At 53.4% G+C, this 19,126-nt stretch overlaps 1 protein-coding gene across 1 annotated transcript in view; it reads right to left on the bottom strand.

Annotated features, from left to right (window-relative positions):
* Nucleotides 1–19,126, bottom strand: part of SHANK2 (SH3 and multiple ankyrin repeat domains 2) — a 500,779-nt gene that overhangs the window by 392,417 nt on the left and 89,236 nt on the right. Inside the window, exons 4-6 of the mRNA XM_064576041.1 lie at nucleotides 16,130–16,333; nucleotides 13,062–13,133; nucleotides 10,783–10,891 (exon numbers count right to left, since the gene is read on the bottom strand). Coding sequence (XP_064432111.1) covers nucleotides 10,783–10,891; nucleotides 13,062–13,133; nucleotides 16,130–16,333 — 385 coding nt within the window. The remainder of the gene's footprint in view (nucleotides 1–10,782; nucleotides 10,892–13,061; nucleotides 13,134–16,129; nucleotides 16,334–19,126) is intronic.

Genomic DNA, 19,126 nt, shown 5'->3' with positions numbered 1-19,126 from the left:
CATCAAAAAGGAGAATTTCAGACCGATATCCCTGATGAATATGGATTCCAAAATCCTCAACAAAATCCTAGCTAATAGGATCCAACAATACATTAAAAGGATCATCCACCACGACCAAGTGGGATTTATCCCCGGGATGTAAGGGTGGTTCAACATTCGCAAATCAATCAATGTGATAGAACACATTAATAAGAGGAGGGAGAAGAACCATATGGTCCTCTCAATTGATGCAGAAAAAGCATCTGACAAAATACAATATCCTTTCCTGATTAAAACTCTTCAGAGTATAGGGATAGAGGGAACATTCCTCAAGTTCATAAAATCCATCTATGAAAAACCCACAGCGAATATCATCCTCAATGGGGAAAAGCTGAGAGCCTTTCCCTTAAGATCAGGAAAATGTCAAGGGTGCCCACTCTCACCACTGTTGTTCAACATAGTACTAGAAGTCCTAGCAACAGCAATCAGAAAACAAAAAGAAATAAAAGGTATTCAAATTGGCAAAGAAGAAGTCAAACTCTCTCTTTTCACAGATGACATGATACTTTATGTAGAAAACCCAAAAGACTCCACCCCCAAATTACTAGAACTCATCCAGCAATTCAGTAATGTGGCAGGATACAAAATCAATGCACAGAAATCAGTTGCTTTCTTATACACTAACAATGCAACTGTCGAAAGAGAAATTAGAGAAACGATTCCATTTACAATAGCACCAAAAACCATAAGATACCTCGGAATAAACCTAACCAAAGAGGTGAAGGATCTATACTCTAGGAACTACAGAACACTCATGAAAGAAATTGAAGAAGACACAAAAAGATGGAAAAATCTTCCATGCTCATGGATCAGAAGAATAAACATTGTTAAAATGTCTATGCTGCCCAGAGCAATCTATACCTTCAATGCCATCCCAATCAAAATTCCAATGACATTTTTCAAAGCGCTGGAACAAACAATCCTAAAATTTGTATGGAATCAGAAAAGATCCCGAATCATCAAGGAAATGTTGAAAAAGAAAAACAAAGCTGGGGGCATCACGTTGCCCGATTTCAAGCTATATTAAAAGCTGTAATCGCCAAGACAGCATGGTAATGGCACAAAAACAGACATATAGGCCAATGGAACAGAATAGAGAGCCCAGATATGGACCCTCAACTCTATGATCAAATAATCTTTGACAAAGCAGGAAAAAACATGCAATGGAAAAAAGTCTCTTCAATAAATGGTGCTGGGAAAATTGGACAGCCACATGCAGAAGAATGAAACTCGACCATTCTCTAACACCACTCACAAAGATAAACTCAAAGTGGATGAAAGACCTCAATGTGAGACAGGAATCCATCCAAATCCTAGAGGAGAACATAGGCAGTAACCTCTTTGACATCGCCTACAGCAACTTCTTTCAAGATACATCTCCAAAAGCTAGTGAAACGAAAGCAAAAATGAACTTTTGGGACTTCATCAAGATAAAAAGCTTCTGCACAGCAAAGGAAACAGTCAACAAAACAAAGAGGCAACCCACAGAATGGGAGAAGATATTTGCCAATGACACTACAGATAAAGGGCTGGTATCCAAAAACTATAAAGAACTTCTCAAACTCAACACCCAAAAAACAATCAAGTCAAAAAGTGGGCAGAAGAGATGAACAGACACTTCTCTGAAGAAGACATACAAATGGCTAACAGACACATATGTTCATCATCATTAGCCATCAGGGAAATCCAAATCAAAACCACATTGAGATACCACCTTACACCAGTTAGAATGGCCAAAATGAACAGGGAAAGAAACAACAAATGTTGGAGAGGTTGTGGAGAAAGGGGAACCCTCTTACACTGTTGGTGGGAATGCAAGTTGGTGCAGCCACTTTGGAAAACAGTGTGGAGGGTCCTCAAAAATTTAAAAATAGAGCTACCCTATGACCCAGCAATTGCACTCCTGGGTATTTACCCCAAAGACACAGATGTAGTGAAAAGAAGGGCCATATGCACCCCAATGTTCGTAGCAGCAATGTCCACAATAGCCAGACTGTGGAAAGAGCCGAGATGCCCTTCAACAGATGAATGGATAAAGAAGATGGGGTCCAGGGGCACCTGGGTGGTTCAGTTGGTTAAGCAACTGCCTTCGGCTCAGGTCATGATCCCAGAGTCCTGGGATCGAGTCCCACATCGGACTCCCTGCTCAGCAGGGAGTCTGCTTCTCCCTCTGACCCTCCTCCCTCTCACGTGCTCTCTCTCTCTCAAATAAATAAATAAATAAAATCTCTAAAAAAAAAAAAAAAAAGAAGATGGGGTCCATACATACAATGGAATATTACTCAGCCATCAGAAAGGATGAATACCCAACTTTTACATCAACATGGATGGGACTGGAGGAGATTATGCTAAGTGAAATAAGTCAAGCAGAGAAAGTCAATTATCATATGGTTTCACTTATTTGTGGAACATAAGGAATAGCATGGAGGACATTAGGAGAAGGAAGGGAAAAATGAAGGGGGGAAATTGGAGGGGGAGACGAACCATGAGAGACTATGGACCTGAGAAACAAACAGGGTTCTAGAGGGGAGGGGGGAGGGGGGATTGGTTAGCCCGGTGATGGGTATTAAGGAGGGCACGTACTGCATGGAGCACTGGGTGTTATACGAAAACAATGGATCGTGGATCACCACATCAAAAACTAATGATGTATTGTATGGTGACTAACATAACATAATAAAATTAAAAAAAAAAAAAACTTTGGTGGATCAAAGGACACCATCAAGGAAGTGAAAAGATGACCCACAGAGTGGGAGAAGGTATCTGCAAACCACATACCTGATTAGGGATTTGTATCCAGAATATATAAAGAACATTCACAACTCAACAAGAACAGACAAATAACCCAATCAAAATGGGGGCAAAGGATACAGATAGACATTTCCCCAAAGATATACAAATGGTCAAATGGTCAATAAGCACATGAAAAGATGCTTGGTATCCCCGGTCATTAGGGAAATACAAATACAAACCACAGGGAGATATGACTTCACATAAGATGGCTGTAATAAACAAGAGAGGTGACAGGAAGGTTGGCAAGGCTGTGGAGGACTTGGACCACCCACGCACCATGGGTGGGATGCCAAAGGGTGCAGCCACGCTGGAAAACAATCTGGCAGCTTCTCAAAAGGTTCAACACGGAGTTACCGCAGGGCCCAGCGGTCCCCCGGGTGCGTGCACGAGAAGGATAAAAACACGCGTCCACAGCAGCCAAGAAGTGTGAACAGCCCAAGCGGCCCCAACTGATGAGTGGATGAACAAAAGTGGCCCATCCAATGGAACGTCACTTGGCCACGAAAAGGGACACAGCACCATCACACGCTCCCACCTAAATAGATGCTGACACCATGCTGCTGAGTGAGAGAAACCAGTCCCAAGGGACCTCGTACTGTGCAACTCCATCTCTCTGTAACGCCCAGAAGACGCAAATGCACAGAGACAAGAAGTAGACCGGGGGCCGGGAAGGGGACCGGGGAGGGGGCTGCCGCGTGACCGCAGATGGGCACGAGGTCTCCTGTCTGGGTGTCCTAAAGACAGCGGCGATGGTACAACTCTGAGCAGGTCTTTAAAAAACCATTGAATTGTACACTTCCAATGGCTAAATTTAGTGGTATGCAAAATGCATCTCAATAAAGCCTTACAAAACACAAAGATGTAAGTTACATCTTCATAAAATTTTTAATAAAAAACTATACACGCCTTATGGTACTAACATTGAATATGCTGCAAAATAGACATAGACAAACGTTTTTAAAAGGAAGACAAAGTTTGGTGTTTCCGCCCTGCACCTCCTCTGTATAATAAAAAGACTAGCGCATCCTCCAGGTTAAGGACCTCTGACTACTCACAAGCTCACCAGCTGACACGTCCGCAGCAACCACGCCACCTGCCATACCTGCTGAGGGGTCATGTACAAGCTCAGCCCTCCTCCTCTCCCAGCATCTGCTTGCAGAGCGCGTGGGGCCCGGGCTACTCACTGCCCAGTTACCACAGACAGTAGGGCAGGCGGGGACTGTGGGCCTGGAAGGCCCTTTGCAGGATGGACAGCTCTGTGGGGACACACCAGCGCCTCCAGCATTAGTCTGCATTCAACGTTTCAGGGTTAAATCATGAGAAAGCACAGACTCTTCCAGTCTGTTAGACTAGTCCACTCGGATATCTGATTAACACCCCATCCCCACCACGGAAGAGAACGAGATCCACAGCACCTTCTCTGGTGCGTGGTCGTCGACGAGGTGGACACTTTCTCATGACGAGTGCCCAGGTGAGCATATGAGACTCATCCAAACGACCCACAGGCCTCTGACGCCAGTAAGCAGGTAAGGAGGGTGGTGGCAGTTTTTCCCAAGTGGTCGGCCCCTCTGAACATTCTGGCAACTGCTTCTCACAGGAGCCCACGAACTGGGGGGCTGGGGCTGGGTGTAGGCATTGTTCTTGTGCTTCCTGCCATTTCCCACGAATGGAAGAATCACGACCGTCCTCCTGACATTCTCCCAGACCACGTGCTGGAGAGGAGACGGCCCCACGCAGGTGCTTGGTTATAGAGGTTTGTGAACAGAAGCAGACATGACTCACTTTCGTGTGAGGAAATCTTCAACGACAGGAAAGACACAGAAGGGAGGCAGGTGTGGAGAAGCCGGGAAAAGAACCGGGCCTCCTATTCCAGACACAACCCTCTGTTGCCAGGAGGAGGGGTGGCCGGTTTTGGGGAGAACAGGCAGACCTGTCCTGGGGAACCCCGCGGGCAGGGCTCCCCACAGCACCAGGCCCAGCCCTGCAGCCGGGTTCCCGGCTTAGGCCATCCACGCAGGCTCGTGGAGGCAGGAGGCACGTGCGAATTGCTTCAAGGTCGGACACGTTAAAAGTGGACGGTTCTTGTTCCCGGACGGGGGTGGGCAGCCGGGGGTTCTCTTCTGAGGGAGACTCATGGGGATTCACGCGGTCTGACGCAGACACACAGGACCTACCAGATCAGGAACTGGAAAAGGATGGGACCCTTTGAGCAAGCAAAAACGCAAGCCTCAGAACGAGCAGAGAGCACCACAAACCTACTAGAACAGATACAATGCGGGACGCTGACAGCACCCATCCAGCACTAGGAGCCCCCATCCGCTGCTCGCGGGAACGCAAAACGGTGCACGGCTTCGGAGGGCACTGTGGCAGATTCTTACAAAACCACAAAAATGTTTTACCGTATCTTCCAGCAACTGCCCTCCTTGGTATTCACCCAGCTGATGCGAAAACTTACATCCACACCTCAACCTGCCCACAAAAGTTTACAGCAGCTTTATTCATAATAGCCCCAAACTGGAAGCAGCCAAGATCTCCTTCCATAGGGACGGGTACACAAACCTGGGGCATCCATATAGTGGACTACTATTAATGAGAAAAAGAAAGCGCTATCAAGCCACAAGAAAATATGGCTAAATCTTGAATACATCCTGCTAAATCAAAGAAGCCAGTCCAGGGGTGCCTGGGTCTCAGGCAGTTACGCGGCCGACTCTTGATTTCGGCTCCTGTCATGATCTCAGGGTTGTGAGATCGAGCCCCACATGGGGCTCCACGCTCAGCATAGACTCTACTTGTCCATCTCACTCTGCTCCTCCCCGACTCATGCTCTCTCTCTCTCAAATAGTCTTAAAAAAAAAAAAAGAAAGAAAGAAAAAGAAGCCAGCCTGAAAAAGCCACACTGCTTGATTCCAATTATCTGACATTCCAGAAAAGACAAAACTATGCAGGAAGTAAACAGATCAGTGGTCCCAGGGGTTGCAGAGACGGGCAGGGTGGAATGGGTAAAAAGCACCGAAGATTGTTTTAGGTGATGAAGCGATTCTCTATGACCCTGTGCAGTGAACACAGGAATCAAACATCTGTCAAAATCATAAACTCCACAGCACACAGAGTAAAACTCAATGCATGCACATTTTTAAATGAAGTTTTAAAAATTCATTGAGAAGACTGTGGGATCCTGGTTTGGAATGCAGAATGTGACAAGACTGGAACTGTATTACAAATGTAAGAAACAGCCTCACTGGAGGGAGCAGGGGGCAGGTGAGGGGAATTAAGTGCCTTCCGGACGGGCGTGGTCTGCAAGACAAAAGGCAAAGCAAACCCAGGTAAGCGCTGTGCTCCTATCAGCTCAGAAAGTGGCCTCTGATGTGTGGTGCAGGTCAACAGCTGTGAAACCACTATTCACGGGTCCTGGGATTGAACAACTAGATAAACAGATGGCAGAGAGTGGCAGCCAGGTGTCTCACTATCGGTGGGGAGGTGATGGATTAGCCAGGGAAGGGACTGCATGGATCCATGTGGCCGTGGATCAGACTGGAGACCTCAGTATGCACTCACGTTGAGCTGAATACAGATACAGATGGTTACACACAAAAGCATTTGTAGATACACACATATTCACAAGTCAGTACACACACACACACACGGTTTGTTGCTCCGGAAGCGAGTGCAACCCAACAGCAATGAGCACACCCAGCACCCAGATCTTGGTTCCTACGACCATTCTCCAGTAAGAGGAACCAGGCTCCTGGACGACTGGCGGGGTCTAGGTCTGAGCAAGAAATACACAGGATGAACCTGGGTCACCTTCTAGTACCAGAAAGTAAGCAAGGGGTCAAAAACTAATGACCCACACTGATGGGGTCTGTCCAAGGGACTCAGGAGCCAGCCGAAAGAGCTCCCAGTGGCCAGAGCTGGAGCAGTGGGAGCAATGAAATGAAGCATGGGGTCCTGACCCAGATCATGAATACCCATCAGTCCACATGGATAGGAATAACCGAGGGTAAATGAGTATTAGAGTAAATAAATGAATGGGGGAGAAAAGGCAAACCTCCGTGCAGAATTCTGTCACATGTGTGGATACTCTGTCCTCGAGGACATGGCACTTAACTCCCCATGTGTTGGCTGTGGGCTGTGCTTAGTGGCTTCCTTCCAAAGACGACAGTCCGTAAAGGGGAAAAGAGAGGGACCGTACAGCTGGGACCTGATGCGCACCCCAGCCAGGTGACCAAGGCCACCGTCACGGGGACAAGTCCGGTGTGGAGCACGAGCCTGGACGTGATGGGGTGGGAGGGCGTTTCACCCTGGGGTCCTCCCCCCAAACCCACAACCTGGTCTGACCACGATGCACACACCAGGCAAACGCCAATAAGGGGGACATTCCACAAAATGCCTGACCAGTTCCCAAAATGGCCAAGGTCAGCACAAACAAGGAAAGCCCTAGAAACTGTCACAAGGAAGAAGGTTCTACAGCGACAAGACAGCTGCGTGCCAGGAGGGCTCCTGGGGCAGAAAAGGGACATTAATTACTAATAAACTATGAAGAAAGCATGCACTTTAGTTAATAGCAACCTATCTGGACTGGTTCATTAATTACAAAATGCACCCTACTCTGGTAAGGCAGGAATCAGTGAAAATGGGCTACAGGGTGCAGGTGGAACATTCTGGAATATCTTCATAACAATTCTGCAAATCAAAAACTGCTCTAACATCACTGTTGTTCTTGTGTAGGCATTAAAGGCTCACAAGGCTCGTGCTGCAGGTGATGGTTTGATGGGACAATGCTGCTGCTGACCCGTCCCCAGCTGGCCCCCTGAGGAGATGCTCCTGACCACAGGGCCTTTGCCCATGGCCATGTGTATGGCCACGTGTGCACGTCGTGACATGGGTCGCTGTGAGGAGTGCCAGAATGACCTCCTCCGCCCCTGGCCAGCCCTGGCAGATGTCCCAAAGCCCAGGGCCCCTCCTGCGGGCCCTTGCCCCTGTGCTCACCCCAATTCCTTACTTGCTTGACAGTGCTGCATCCTCCTTGGCTACGTGCACCTTAATGGGTCACCTAGACCCTTACTGAAACATGACCCTGAAATAATTGGGTATTCTACCTGAGCTCCCACTTCCAGACAAGCCTCTCTGTACCAGGAAGTGCGTCTGACCAGACCAATGCACCTGGACCCCCTCCGTGGGGGGGGGGGGGGGGGGACAGTCTTCCCGCAGACCTCATCTGTCTGTCTCCCACCCTCTGCACACTGACGTTTACGAGGTTCCAGAATCATGTCTGCTCAAATTGCCCCTCTCCTGTTTACCCATCCAAGAAGCCCCTTCTGTTCTCAAAGCCAAGGCTCGGAGGGGGCGCTGCTTCAGTGTCCGGGGATCCAGAGTGTCCATGGAAGCTTCTAATTGGGCCGTGTGGGAGCCAGGAGGGGCTCCCGGGAGCCGGGTTGCAGTGACACGTGGAGGCGCAGGGCACGTCTCGGCACAGATGACAAATAGCAGCCTGACAAGCTGATGAGCTACCACCGCCCTGGAAACGAACTGCGTAATTGGATCTCCTAAGTGAAGTCCAGACACATCACAGGTGCCCGGTGAGATCCACTCAATCAATGAAAATTCTGTTTTTTACTTCTCAATACGTGCTAAGAGTTGAAAGATGTTTCTGGCTTTATTAACACCCTGCCTTTGTTGTGCCTGGGCTTCTTGCAAGTTTGGGAACACAGCATGAAATAAAAGCATTAAACTAATTTTTGCTCAGATTGTTAGTTTTATTTCCTTCCTCGGGGCTCAGAACACCACGCGTCTTGTCTCAGAGGTTCCAGTCAAAGCAGGAGATGTGCCTCGAGACCCCGGTGGGCGAGGCTTTATGTCTTCATACAACTTTTGCCGTTACTTATTAAAATTTCCACTAGACTAGGCACCGGATGGTTAGCTGTAATCACAGGCTGCTTTGTTCCCATTGATAGGTTGTTCCATGGAGATTTCTTTACCTCCTGTGCATCCCTCAAGCCGAAAGGGCTGCTTCCCCAACCTCGGGCCCTTGACACATCACTGGACCCTAACAGGTCCTGTAACCAAAGCTGCAATTATTAAGGGCCCTGGTCACGCTTAGGGTGACCGACTGTGCCAGTTTGTCTGGGACCAAGGAGACTTCCAAACGTGGGACTTTCAGTGTGAAAACCCGGGCCATCCCAGGAGATTCAGGACAGGTCGGTCACATGACCTGTTGTCTGGATGCAGCCCATGAGAGCCAACCACGGGTCATCCCTGTGGGTCCAAAACAAGGAGAAAACACCTTGAGATCCCGTTGTGCTGCTAACATGACAGGACCTTTCTGATGGACGACACTCCACGTGTGAGACACGAAACACACACTGCTGGTGGATACCCCGATGTTCCCGGCCCACAGGTACCGTCATCACGGAGCACCTCACGCTGCCGTTCTCCCCCGACCCTCCGCGGCTGGGGCACCTCCCCGGACTGCAACCTGGGAGCGCTCACCTCCCGTGGTTGCCGTCCCACACTCATGGCTGTCTCAGACATGTGATGGCTTCTCGGGGTGTTGGCTTCGGGAGGGAGGCAAATGGGTCCCCAGGTAAAAGGCTGGCCCAAGGAGGAAACCACAGACACACAACCTCTCCACGTGTTCCCTCCGTGACCCAGCCACGTGTGCCCTCTGTGTCCCCCCTTGCCACATGTCCATCTCCCCTCATCTCAGGCACTGAAGCTGTGGTCAGAAGTTAAACTGCGGAGACACACGCGTGAGTGGTGATCACGGATCACGGCACCACAGCGTGTGCTGGGCGGGCACGGGCACGGCTGGATGGGCACAGGTGGGGTCCTGCCCCAGCTCCAGGGGTCAGAGGAGCCCCTAGCGATGATGAGAAAGCTTTGTTCTTGAGCTGACACCTGCACCTGCCGTGGGCTCGGTAACTCATGTAGGTGACAGTGGTCCAGGCACAGAGCTGGCCAGTCACCAGGAGTGGGGGAGGGGGCGCCACAGGGACTGAGTCCAAGGGGAACGCTCTCCAGCCTGGGGTGACCAACCTAGGGGGACAAACGCCCCCAGGTGCCATGAAGACTACCTGAGCCCTCTCGGCCAGCCCAGCTCGCCGTGTCCCACTGCACAGGCTCTCAGCCGGGGACTGCGCTCTGCCCCAGGGGACACCGGGCAATGTCAGCACACAGTCTGGCTGTCACAGCTCGGGGTGCGACTAGTGCCTGGGGTGGAGGCCAGCAAGGCTGTAAACATCCTACAACCCAGGACACAGCCCCCCCCACAGACAGCCGTCCGGCCCCACAATGGAGTACGATCCCGCCACAAAAAAGAAGGAGATCCTCCACCACTAGGACAGCATGGATGGACCTCGAGGGCACCGTGCGAAGTGAACTAAGTCAGACACCACGTGATACCGCTTACACACCGAATCCAAAAAAGCACCAACCCCCAAAACACAGAGCAGACTGCTGGCTGCCGGAGGCGGGGTGGGGTCAGCATGCAGGTGGCCAACGGTACAAACTTCCAGTCCCAGCTGAGAAAGCAGATCTTAGAAGTTCTCATCACAACTGTAACTCTGTGCTGACCCGTGCTAACCAGACTTGCGGTCCTCAGTGCACAGTGTAACCAAGTATCCAAGTATCTAACCCCGAGCCCCAGCCTGAAACTAACACGGTGTTACAGATCTGCTATATCTCAATAGAACTACGGGGGAGGGAAGATGAAATAAAAGTCACCGCTCATTTGGAATTGTTTAAAGAAGAAGAAATTGTCCAGCCCCACGGTCGCGGGCGCTGAGTTCGGGAAGCTCTGTGCTGTTCTGACCCACGAACGATGAGCAGCCCACATGCGTAAGGAGGTGGGTTTCCAGCAGGGGGAGCAAGGCGTGCGCGTGTAAGTGCATTTTTGGACTGCGCCCGTGCTTCCGCGAGGCTTACCGGAGTCCTCCCCCACCCAGGACCCACCTCCAGTGTCCAGGTCATGGAAATTCGGATCCAGGCCTCGTTCCAGCATTTTGACGATCTTCTCCACTGAACGGTGCTGAATGTGGTCCATGAATTTCTTCAGATTGGTCTAAGGGGAAAAATAAAAAAACAGAAATGCCTTTACAGGTCCCAGGAAGGCTCATTACAGGGTGCACTGCAGTCTGCAGAGGGAGCCGTCCCTGCACGGGGCACGGCAGACCCGCCAGGCAGGGGCTCGCTGCATCTGGAGCCCCAGCGCCAAGCGTGGAGTCCAACACCGGGCAATGTAACCAGCCTGTCCTGGATGAAGGTTCTAGAACTCTCTCGCCTTTCACATCCGTGCCAAGAGCCACGGGACGTTCCTTCGCTTCTGAAAGGATGAGCCACCTGGACCACTTTGATAAACTACAGTGTCCAGCGTCCACCCCAGAGCTTCAGACTCCCACCTCCGGGGAGCGAGGCCCGAGGATTAACATTTGTGCGGTCTAATCTCTTAAGCAGCAGCCGCAATGGAGAGCAGATAGGGGAGCCTCTCGCTCCGCTAATCCGCTTTCTGGTGAACCCTGTGACTACGTGGACAGAAACAGGGATGCCTGGTCACAAAGCAATTCAAGGTGAAGAGACAATCACTTCCCGTGGGGTCAAAACGATCCGTGGGTCAACCCCGGTGGGGAGGGACGTTTCTCCAGCTTAGCCCGGCCTTGTCTGTAACAGAAATCATGATTTCCTGCCATGGAGCAGACAGCCCCAGCCTCCCGAGGATAACCACGGTATCGCGTCTGCCTCCATCTGAAGAAGCGAACTCTTGACACAGGCTGGATCTCCACCTGCACACTCTACCTACATTCCAGAGCCAAAATTAACAAATACCCAAAGACACAAGACACACTTGTGGAAACATTTTAGTAATTGATTTTTTTTAAATCCAAAAAACACATTTTTATCTATACTTTAAAAGGTCATCAAAAAAAAACTAGAAGCTTGCAGACCCTGGGGTTGAAACACCACCCCCCAGGCGGATTCCAGGGCTGGGCGGGAATGTGCACGAGGACCCAGAGCATTAGTTGTGCCACGAAGCTGTCAGTACTCAGAGGACGGTGGGGACACACCAGAGGGCAGGGAGCCAGGCAGAAGGGCCGCCACCGGCCACCTCTGGACAACTTGAGCACATTAATAAATAATGGTGCATCATAACCCGTTGAGCACAATAAAGATCCACGCACCCGTTGTGATACAAATGGGGGACAGAACAAAAGGCAGGGGAGCCCACTGGTTGCGAACATCTGCTGTGGGCTCACAGCACCAGGTAAGCTCACCTGGGCAGCACCAGGGTGAGCCACGGGCAGTGTCCACACAGTTCCCGACACGGCCTTTCCCTGTGTGCCACATCCTCGAGAATCCTCCTCGGCGCTAACGTGGATGCGACCACGCTCCAGCCCCAGCACCCTGACAAAGGGCAGGAGTTCCTGTCCGTGGACACGCACCGCGACCCCGACAAAGGGCAGGAGTTCCTGCCGCAAGTCCAGCCAGGAAGCCAACGCTCATGGACCGCAGCCCATGGCTCTTGACCTCAACCCTCTCCTTCCCGCCGCTGCCGGCCACGGCCACGGCCACGGGCGGGACTCACCTCCCTGCGGTTTGTGTAAACAGCTCTTTAATCGCTCCGGTTTAATGTGTCCTGTCTGTCAGCAGTGGTGACTCAAAGAGAAGGGCTTCCCCTCCTCCCAGAAACACCCAGGCGGGGACGTGCACACAGCAGCATCCCCTCTGAGGCTGTCCACGTGCAAGTTGTCACCCAGCATGTTTTCGTCACCCAGGAGAGCATGGCCAAGTCCGGGGGCTCTGCTGGGCACCCGGGAGTGCGTGTTCATTCACGTGCTTTAGTCAGGCCCACGTGGGCCACGCCCAAAGAGGACACCCGTGCCCAGGCAAGGCGTGCACCTTCGCTACCATGCACATATCCGAACCCAGCCTGTTCCAGAGCCCCGCCCTTGAGGAAACCTCATGCACCCCTGCCCGAGCCCCCACCGGCTTCACGGAGCACCCCTGCCCCCGAGCAGCCAGGCGGGCCTCGGGGAGTGATGGAGAGAGGCATCCCGGTGCCCCTGCACATCCCGGGCCCGCCCACCACGATGTGCACGCGGCAGGTGCCCAGGGGGTGAGAGGGTGCCCCCCAGGAAGAGGAGCAGGGTGCCCCAGGAGCTCCCCTGACCTGCAGAGACAGAACGCCACATACGAGACATGAGGCTGGTGTATGAAAGCCAGCCATCCCCGCCTACCTTTGTGTGCAGCTTGGCCAACTGCTTCTCGTCCAGATTGGATTGCTTATACACGCGCTTCTTGTATCGAAACTGCACAGAAACGGAAACAGGAAAAGAGAAGACATGTGACTACGTCACAGAGTACTCCACGGAAACACGGCCTTGTCCTCAGCGACTTCGCGGAAGGCTGGGGGCCCACAGCAAACTCCTCCCACGTCAGGTAAACTCACCGTGTTCCTACTGCAGACCCTGACAGCGCAGGAATCGCACCTGGGAAGGCCCGCGGCCACGTGGCTGAAAAGCCAGGGAAAGAAACCAGAGCAACCTGAGGGGACGGAGGAGTCAAATCCTCCCACGGAGAAGCCACGGCCGGCGCTCCTCTCATGAGCCCTGATCGTGGTCCTCAGGGCCGTGCGCGTGGCCCCGTCAACAAACCAGGATGAGTCTTCCACGCCCACCCCTATGAAGCCGGCCTGGTGAAGCCAGCGTCCCCGCTGCCACCTCCGCCTCCGCCCCCCACCCGGGGACTCTCGGCGACGTTCAGTCCCTCAAACACAGCGCCTCCTCTGAGCCCGAAACTACACATTTCGCTCCGAGGCAGTCAGTGCCCAAGAGAAACCTACAGGTGTCAGTCGGCCTTGAACCCCAGCACCTACAACTGATACCCCGCCCAGGGGCCCCCACCCCTTCGAGGGACATGACTGAAGGCTGGGGTGGGTGTCAGGATTTGCACTCACTAAGATTCCCAGCTGAGACATCTGCTCCAAGTCCAGCCTCGGCAGCGTCCCACCAGCTTTGGCCGGACACTCCCCCCATCTGAGACTCAGCTTCCTGATCTGTCTGTGCGCCCAGGGCTCTGGGCTGCAAGGAGCCCCTTGTCCCCCTTGTCTTCCCCCATCAAACCTCTGAGATTTCAGGAGTCCCTGGTAGTGACGTCGGGAGAGGTGGGGGCTCACTAGCTGACAAGTCTAATGGAGTCCAAGTCTCATGGACTTCTGGTTATAAAAATACACTAGGGCTGGGGCGCCTGGGTGGTTCAGACACTGAGCGTCTGCCTTTGGCTTAGGTCATGGTGTCAGGGTCCTGGGATCGAGCCCCGCATCAGGCTCCCTGCTCAGCGGGGAGTCTGCTTCTTCCCTCCCTCTGCCTCCCTCTCTCTCTCTGCCTCTCATGAATAACTAAATAAAATCTTTAAAAAAAAAATACACTAGGAATGCTACCACCTCTTGGCAGGACAGGAAGTGCTCGGAGGAGGATGTCTGTTTCCAGAGTCACCAGCATTTCCAGCTCGTGGCCGCAGAGGGATGCAGGCCCTGGAAGGCAAACCCTTTCCTGCTGTTTCCTCCATGTTTCCTAGGCAGCCAACCATATTCTACGGAAATTCTCGGAGTCAAAGAGCTCATGGCCGTGCCCGCCCCTGATGTGTGGAGCGCCAGGCCCGTCTCACTCTGCACCAAGGGTCACCTGGCGGGACAGAGGCGCAGGGAGCTGGCTACGTGGAGGTACATCAGGTCTCTCACAGCAAGGAGCTCACCAGCTCATGCATGGAGCACCTGGCTGGAGCCTTAGGCCCCCTGAGCAGGCACGACTCACGCTCCCCCGATTTCAAAGCTGGGAACCCGAGGCCCAGAGAGGCTGGGTGGAGGACTCAGGCTGCACAGCTCCCAGGACTGGACCAAGCCCCCTGTGGGGCAATGCACACGCAGGAGCAGAGATGCTCCCCCGCACATCTCTCAGCTCGGCTCCTGGGACACAAGTGGCCAGACAGGACACTGGGGGGGCGAATGCGTGTGCCTGTCCTTCTAGAAACAGCAGCAGCACCCTGCCCAGGTTACTGTGCATCCCCACACCCTCCCATTCGGTTCTCAGGGGTGAGTGGGGACCAGCCAGAGTCGCCTCCTCCAACAGCCTCCCGGATCAAGCGGAGGCTCTGGACGTCCCGGTCTTCTCGCCGGGCTTCACTGTCATTACGGAAATCACCAGTCCCTGAAATGAACCGTTCATTTACTGTTCCCAGTCTGTCACCTCCCACTCGAGTGTCAGCTCCGTAAGACAAGAACCCTGACACCTTGTGCCTGGTGAACATGCTTAGAAAGCGTCTGGTACCTAGGCCCCCAACAAGGGATTTTTTTCCAATGGATACCCGTTTTATGGATGAGCAAACTGAGGTCAGAACAGGGAGCCACAGGACGCCAAGTGGCACCCCATCTTTTCCTCCACCAAAACCCCTCCCTCCAGGCTGATAACTGCTCCGTCTACATGGGGATCCCCAAACCTCAGCCTCAATGTCACTATCAGGCTTAGAAATGTGCAGATGAGATCCAGCCTTAGTTCTTGATCTCCTGACCTCAGAATGATCTCCTCACTGCGAATGCTGTAGAACACACTGAGGTTGCTGAAGGACCCGCTACGCTTCCGCACATGCGGCGTCTCCCTGTCTGATGGGGCTGAGGTGAGCGTCCTCACCCGCCGCTCCCAGTCCCGCCATGCAACATGAAAAAAGCCGCTCGCATGGCGGTCTCATACGTCACGGGGCAAGACCTGTGTGAACCTGGGGATGCAGCCAGCCGGGGGCCAGAGCAGCAGGGACTGATGTCACACGTACATGGAAGTGCATCTGGGTGCCCAGCTTGCACACTGACCCATCACACGGCAGGCCCACGGCCACGGCAGGTCCGGGCCCCCTGGTCATTCCCCGGCAAGAAGCTGGAAGTCATGCTTTGGGTCAAAGCTGGACGGCCCCTGGCCACCCCACACCCCAGGGCAGGAAGACCGAGTCAGGGAGGCAGACACAAGCCCCATCCTGCACCCCCAGACCCGCAGGTCCCGGTGACGTGAGCCTGAGTCAGACCTCTCGTGTGCGCATCCCAAGATTTCTCCCCAACAGATTCATCCAATCCACAGTAAGGAACCAAAGGCGTCGGAAACCGTGCAGGTGTCTGAAATTCCCAAAACTAAGGGCCACCTCAAGACCCCAAGCTCACTTTTCATGTGGGGGTCATTTCCCAATCCAAATCAAATCTGGAGTTCCGTGAAGTCCTCCCGCCCCCCACCCCGTGACCAGGCCACGAGGCAGCAGGCAGTACCTCCAGGGAGGGGACGCCCTTGCCCACAGGCTGCGGGTACTCGCGCAGGAGCCGCTCCTCGTCCAGGAATTTCCCGTCCCGCCCGTTGCTGGCTGGCTGGAACAGCCCGTAGTTCAGGACGTCCTTCAGGCTCTGGGTCAAGGAGCACAGAATCCGCTGCTTCGCAACCCACACGGTGGCGTCCGGGTTAAACCGGATGCACTTCTGCGGGGAAGGACAAGATATCTGGTCAGTGGCACAGCCCACGCCCACCCGGCACGCAGCCAGAGATGTCCAGGTGTTTCCATCCAGGTCCTCTGCGCGGCGGGACCCCCAGCGTTCCAGGATGTCGCCTGGACGGAAACCCTGAGTAAATACAAAAGGAGAATGGCGGGGACGGAACCGTGGGCTTCAGTGGCCTTGACTCAGACCCCCGTGGCATCTGTGGTGTTTTTACTGCCTTGGGCTGCTCCTGCCCCTGCGTGGAGCTTCTCCAATCCCAGCGCCATGGCAACAGTGCCGACCCCCCCCACCCCCACCCAACAGAGCACCTGGGGCAGCAGGTCCGGTCGGGCCCCCTGCTACACTTCTCACGAGCATGAACTCAGGGAAGCACACTGTGAGGACCGCGGCTCAAGCAAATTACAGCATAATTTAATCTTCACATAGGCGGCACTTCGACATCTCAGGTACGGACGGAGGTCTCCGCTCCTGACCTCTCGAATAGGAACGTCCACAGCAAGCATCTGCTTGCCCACATGGGCTCTGAACGTAACAGCCCTGGGACACCGAGCCCACCCCTCCCAAAGCAGAGAGGAAGGCAACAGTGAAACACAGTGTGATTTAAAAATCCCATCAGTTGCCACAAGAGCAATTTTTAAAGATTTTCTTTATTTTAGAGAGCGAATGAGTGAGAGCGAGAGAGAGCATGAGCTGAGTGGGGAGGCGCAGAGGGAGAGGGAGAAGCAGGCTCCCCGCTGAGCAGAGAGCCCGATATGGGGCTTGATTCCGGGACTTGGGGATCATGACCTGAGCCAAAGGCAGACGTTTAACTGACTGAGCCACCCAGGCGCCCCAAAAGCTCATTTTTCAATAGTGTAGACTGTGCCTGCAAATCAATCACAAACACTTTTCAAAAACCTAGCAGTGCCACTAAGAACCTGAAGGCCGTGCCTTGGCCATGCTCCCGGGTCCCTTCTGTGAGAGTTCAATAAGCCACAAAACACATACACCAGGTCACATCTGCTTCTAACAGAGCTTTCTCGTTTTCTATTGAATTAAAATTATGTTCTATTGAATAGCCATCAGCAGGAGCTCAAGGGCTTGCTTTGTCACCGCAAAAACCTTCAGAAAGGACAGGAGGCTAGGACCAACTGTCTCCTGGGGGTTCTGCACGCCCAGGAATGCAGAGGCCCTCCTCCGTGGGTCCTGAGCCTGAGCCTCCGGGAAGCTAACTGCTCTCAACAATGAGGAGCGTTCAGCAGTTCGGCCCAGGAAACCTGACCTGGCAGGCATGAATGCTCCGTCTGTCCCTCACCAGTGTCAAAGGCTGAATTCAGGGGTAACCTCAGAGCTCCTCCTGGGGCTACCAGGCTGGGTGGGGGCCGGATGCTCGCTTCAGAGACGCTTCATGACTACCTGAAGCCCCGCCCAGCCCTGGCTGAGTGAGGAGAGTATCGGGAAACTCCGGCACAACAAACTAGATCTGCCCGACTGACCAGGTGGGGGCAGTGATAACTCGCCACTTTCTGTTTCGGGAGTCCCCACTGGCCTCCAGTTCCAACCACACAGACACCCAACTCAAATTCCCTTGGATACCAGCACCCTAGGAAGGCCTGGGGCCCCCACATGGCAGCCGCAGCAAAGGGACTACCAGCGGGTGAACGCAGAGCGGAGCGCAGGCTGGGACCTGCTCCCAAGGGACCCATGTGATCGCAGGTGATCGTGGGTGATCACAGAGTGCCCACCCCACTTTGGGCAGAGCCAGGGATGCGGAGTCTGTGTCCTGGGAGGGCCAGCCCTGCACAATGAAGAACCATCCCGCTCTAAGAAACATCAAGAAGGCCCCATTCAGAAACTTCCAGAAGGAGCAGGAGCTCAGCGGTCAGAAAGGCGCTTACAGCCCGACTGCTCACACTAACCTTGTGATCCTGGGCGAACCCACCAGCCCAGCAGTCCCCGTTCCCAGGATGAAAATCACGGCACCTACACGTACCTAGCTCGCAGGGCTATTGTCAGGGTCAGAGAGAACGTAAATAATCCACGCCATTGGGGGTTGACTGTGTCCTGCAACACGCTGATAACCTAACCACCTTTATCTGTGCATGTAATTTATTTGGAAGTAGGGTCTTGGCAGACGTCATCAAAATGAGGTCATAACAGAGTAGGGTGGGCCCCAATCCACCATGACTGTGTCCTTACGAACAAGGGGAACTTGGACACAGATGTGCACATGCCACGTGAAGATGAAGGCAGAGACGGAAGCGTGCATGTACACGTCAAGGAGCGCCACGGATCGCCGGCAGACTGCCAGCAGCTGGGGCAGAGGCCTGGCCCAGACGCTCCCTCCCAGCCTCAGGGAGGACCCAGTGCTGCCCACGTCTGGATCTCAGACTCCAGCCTCCGGGACCAGGAGACAATGTCTGTGGTTTAAGCCCCATCTGCAGGAGCGGGTTGCAGTGGCCCCAGGAACTAACATGTAGAAAGCTGCATCATGCCCACCATCCTCTTGGAGGAGAGCTGGGAGGTCTGAGCACCCTGCTCCCTGGTAAGCCCTTTCCTTCCATGTACAATGGGTGCTCCCTGCGTGCTCACACCTGCCACCAGAAAACCACGGTGCAGCCAGTGCAGAAGGCACCGGACAAATCCGGCTTCCCTTGCTCACCTACCCCTCTTCAACCCCCTTCCTTACCCAGCACCTTCCTCAGGCAGAGCCCACTGCAAGAACAGTCCTGACATGGGTAATCCAATCAGTGGATGACAGCTGGAAGCCACAAAACTACAATGAGCAAGCCAGCT

Source organism: Mirounga angustirostris, unplaced genomic scaffold (assembly GCF_029215605.1).
Source record: "Mirounga angustirostris isolate CCGP_5_RB_7025 unplaced genomic scaffold, mMirAng1.0.hap1 SCAF_13, whole genome shotgun sequence".
Lineage (NCBI taxonomy): Eukaryota > Metazoa > Chordata > Mammalia > Carnivora > Phocidae > Mirounga > Mirounga angustirostris.
The sequence above is the reverse complement of the archived record's forward strand: the minus strand, read 5'-3'. Positions and strand labels throughout refer to the sequence as shown.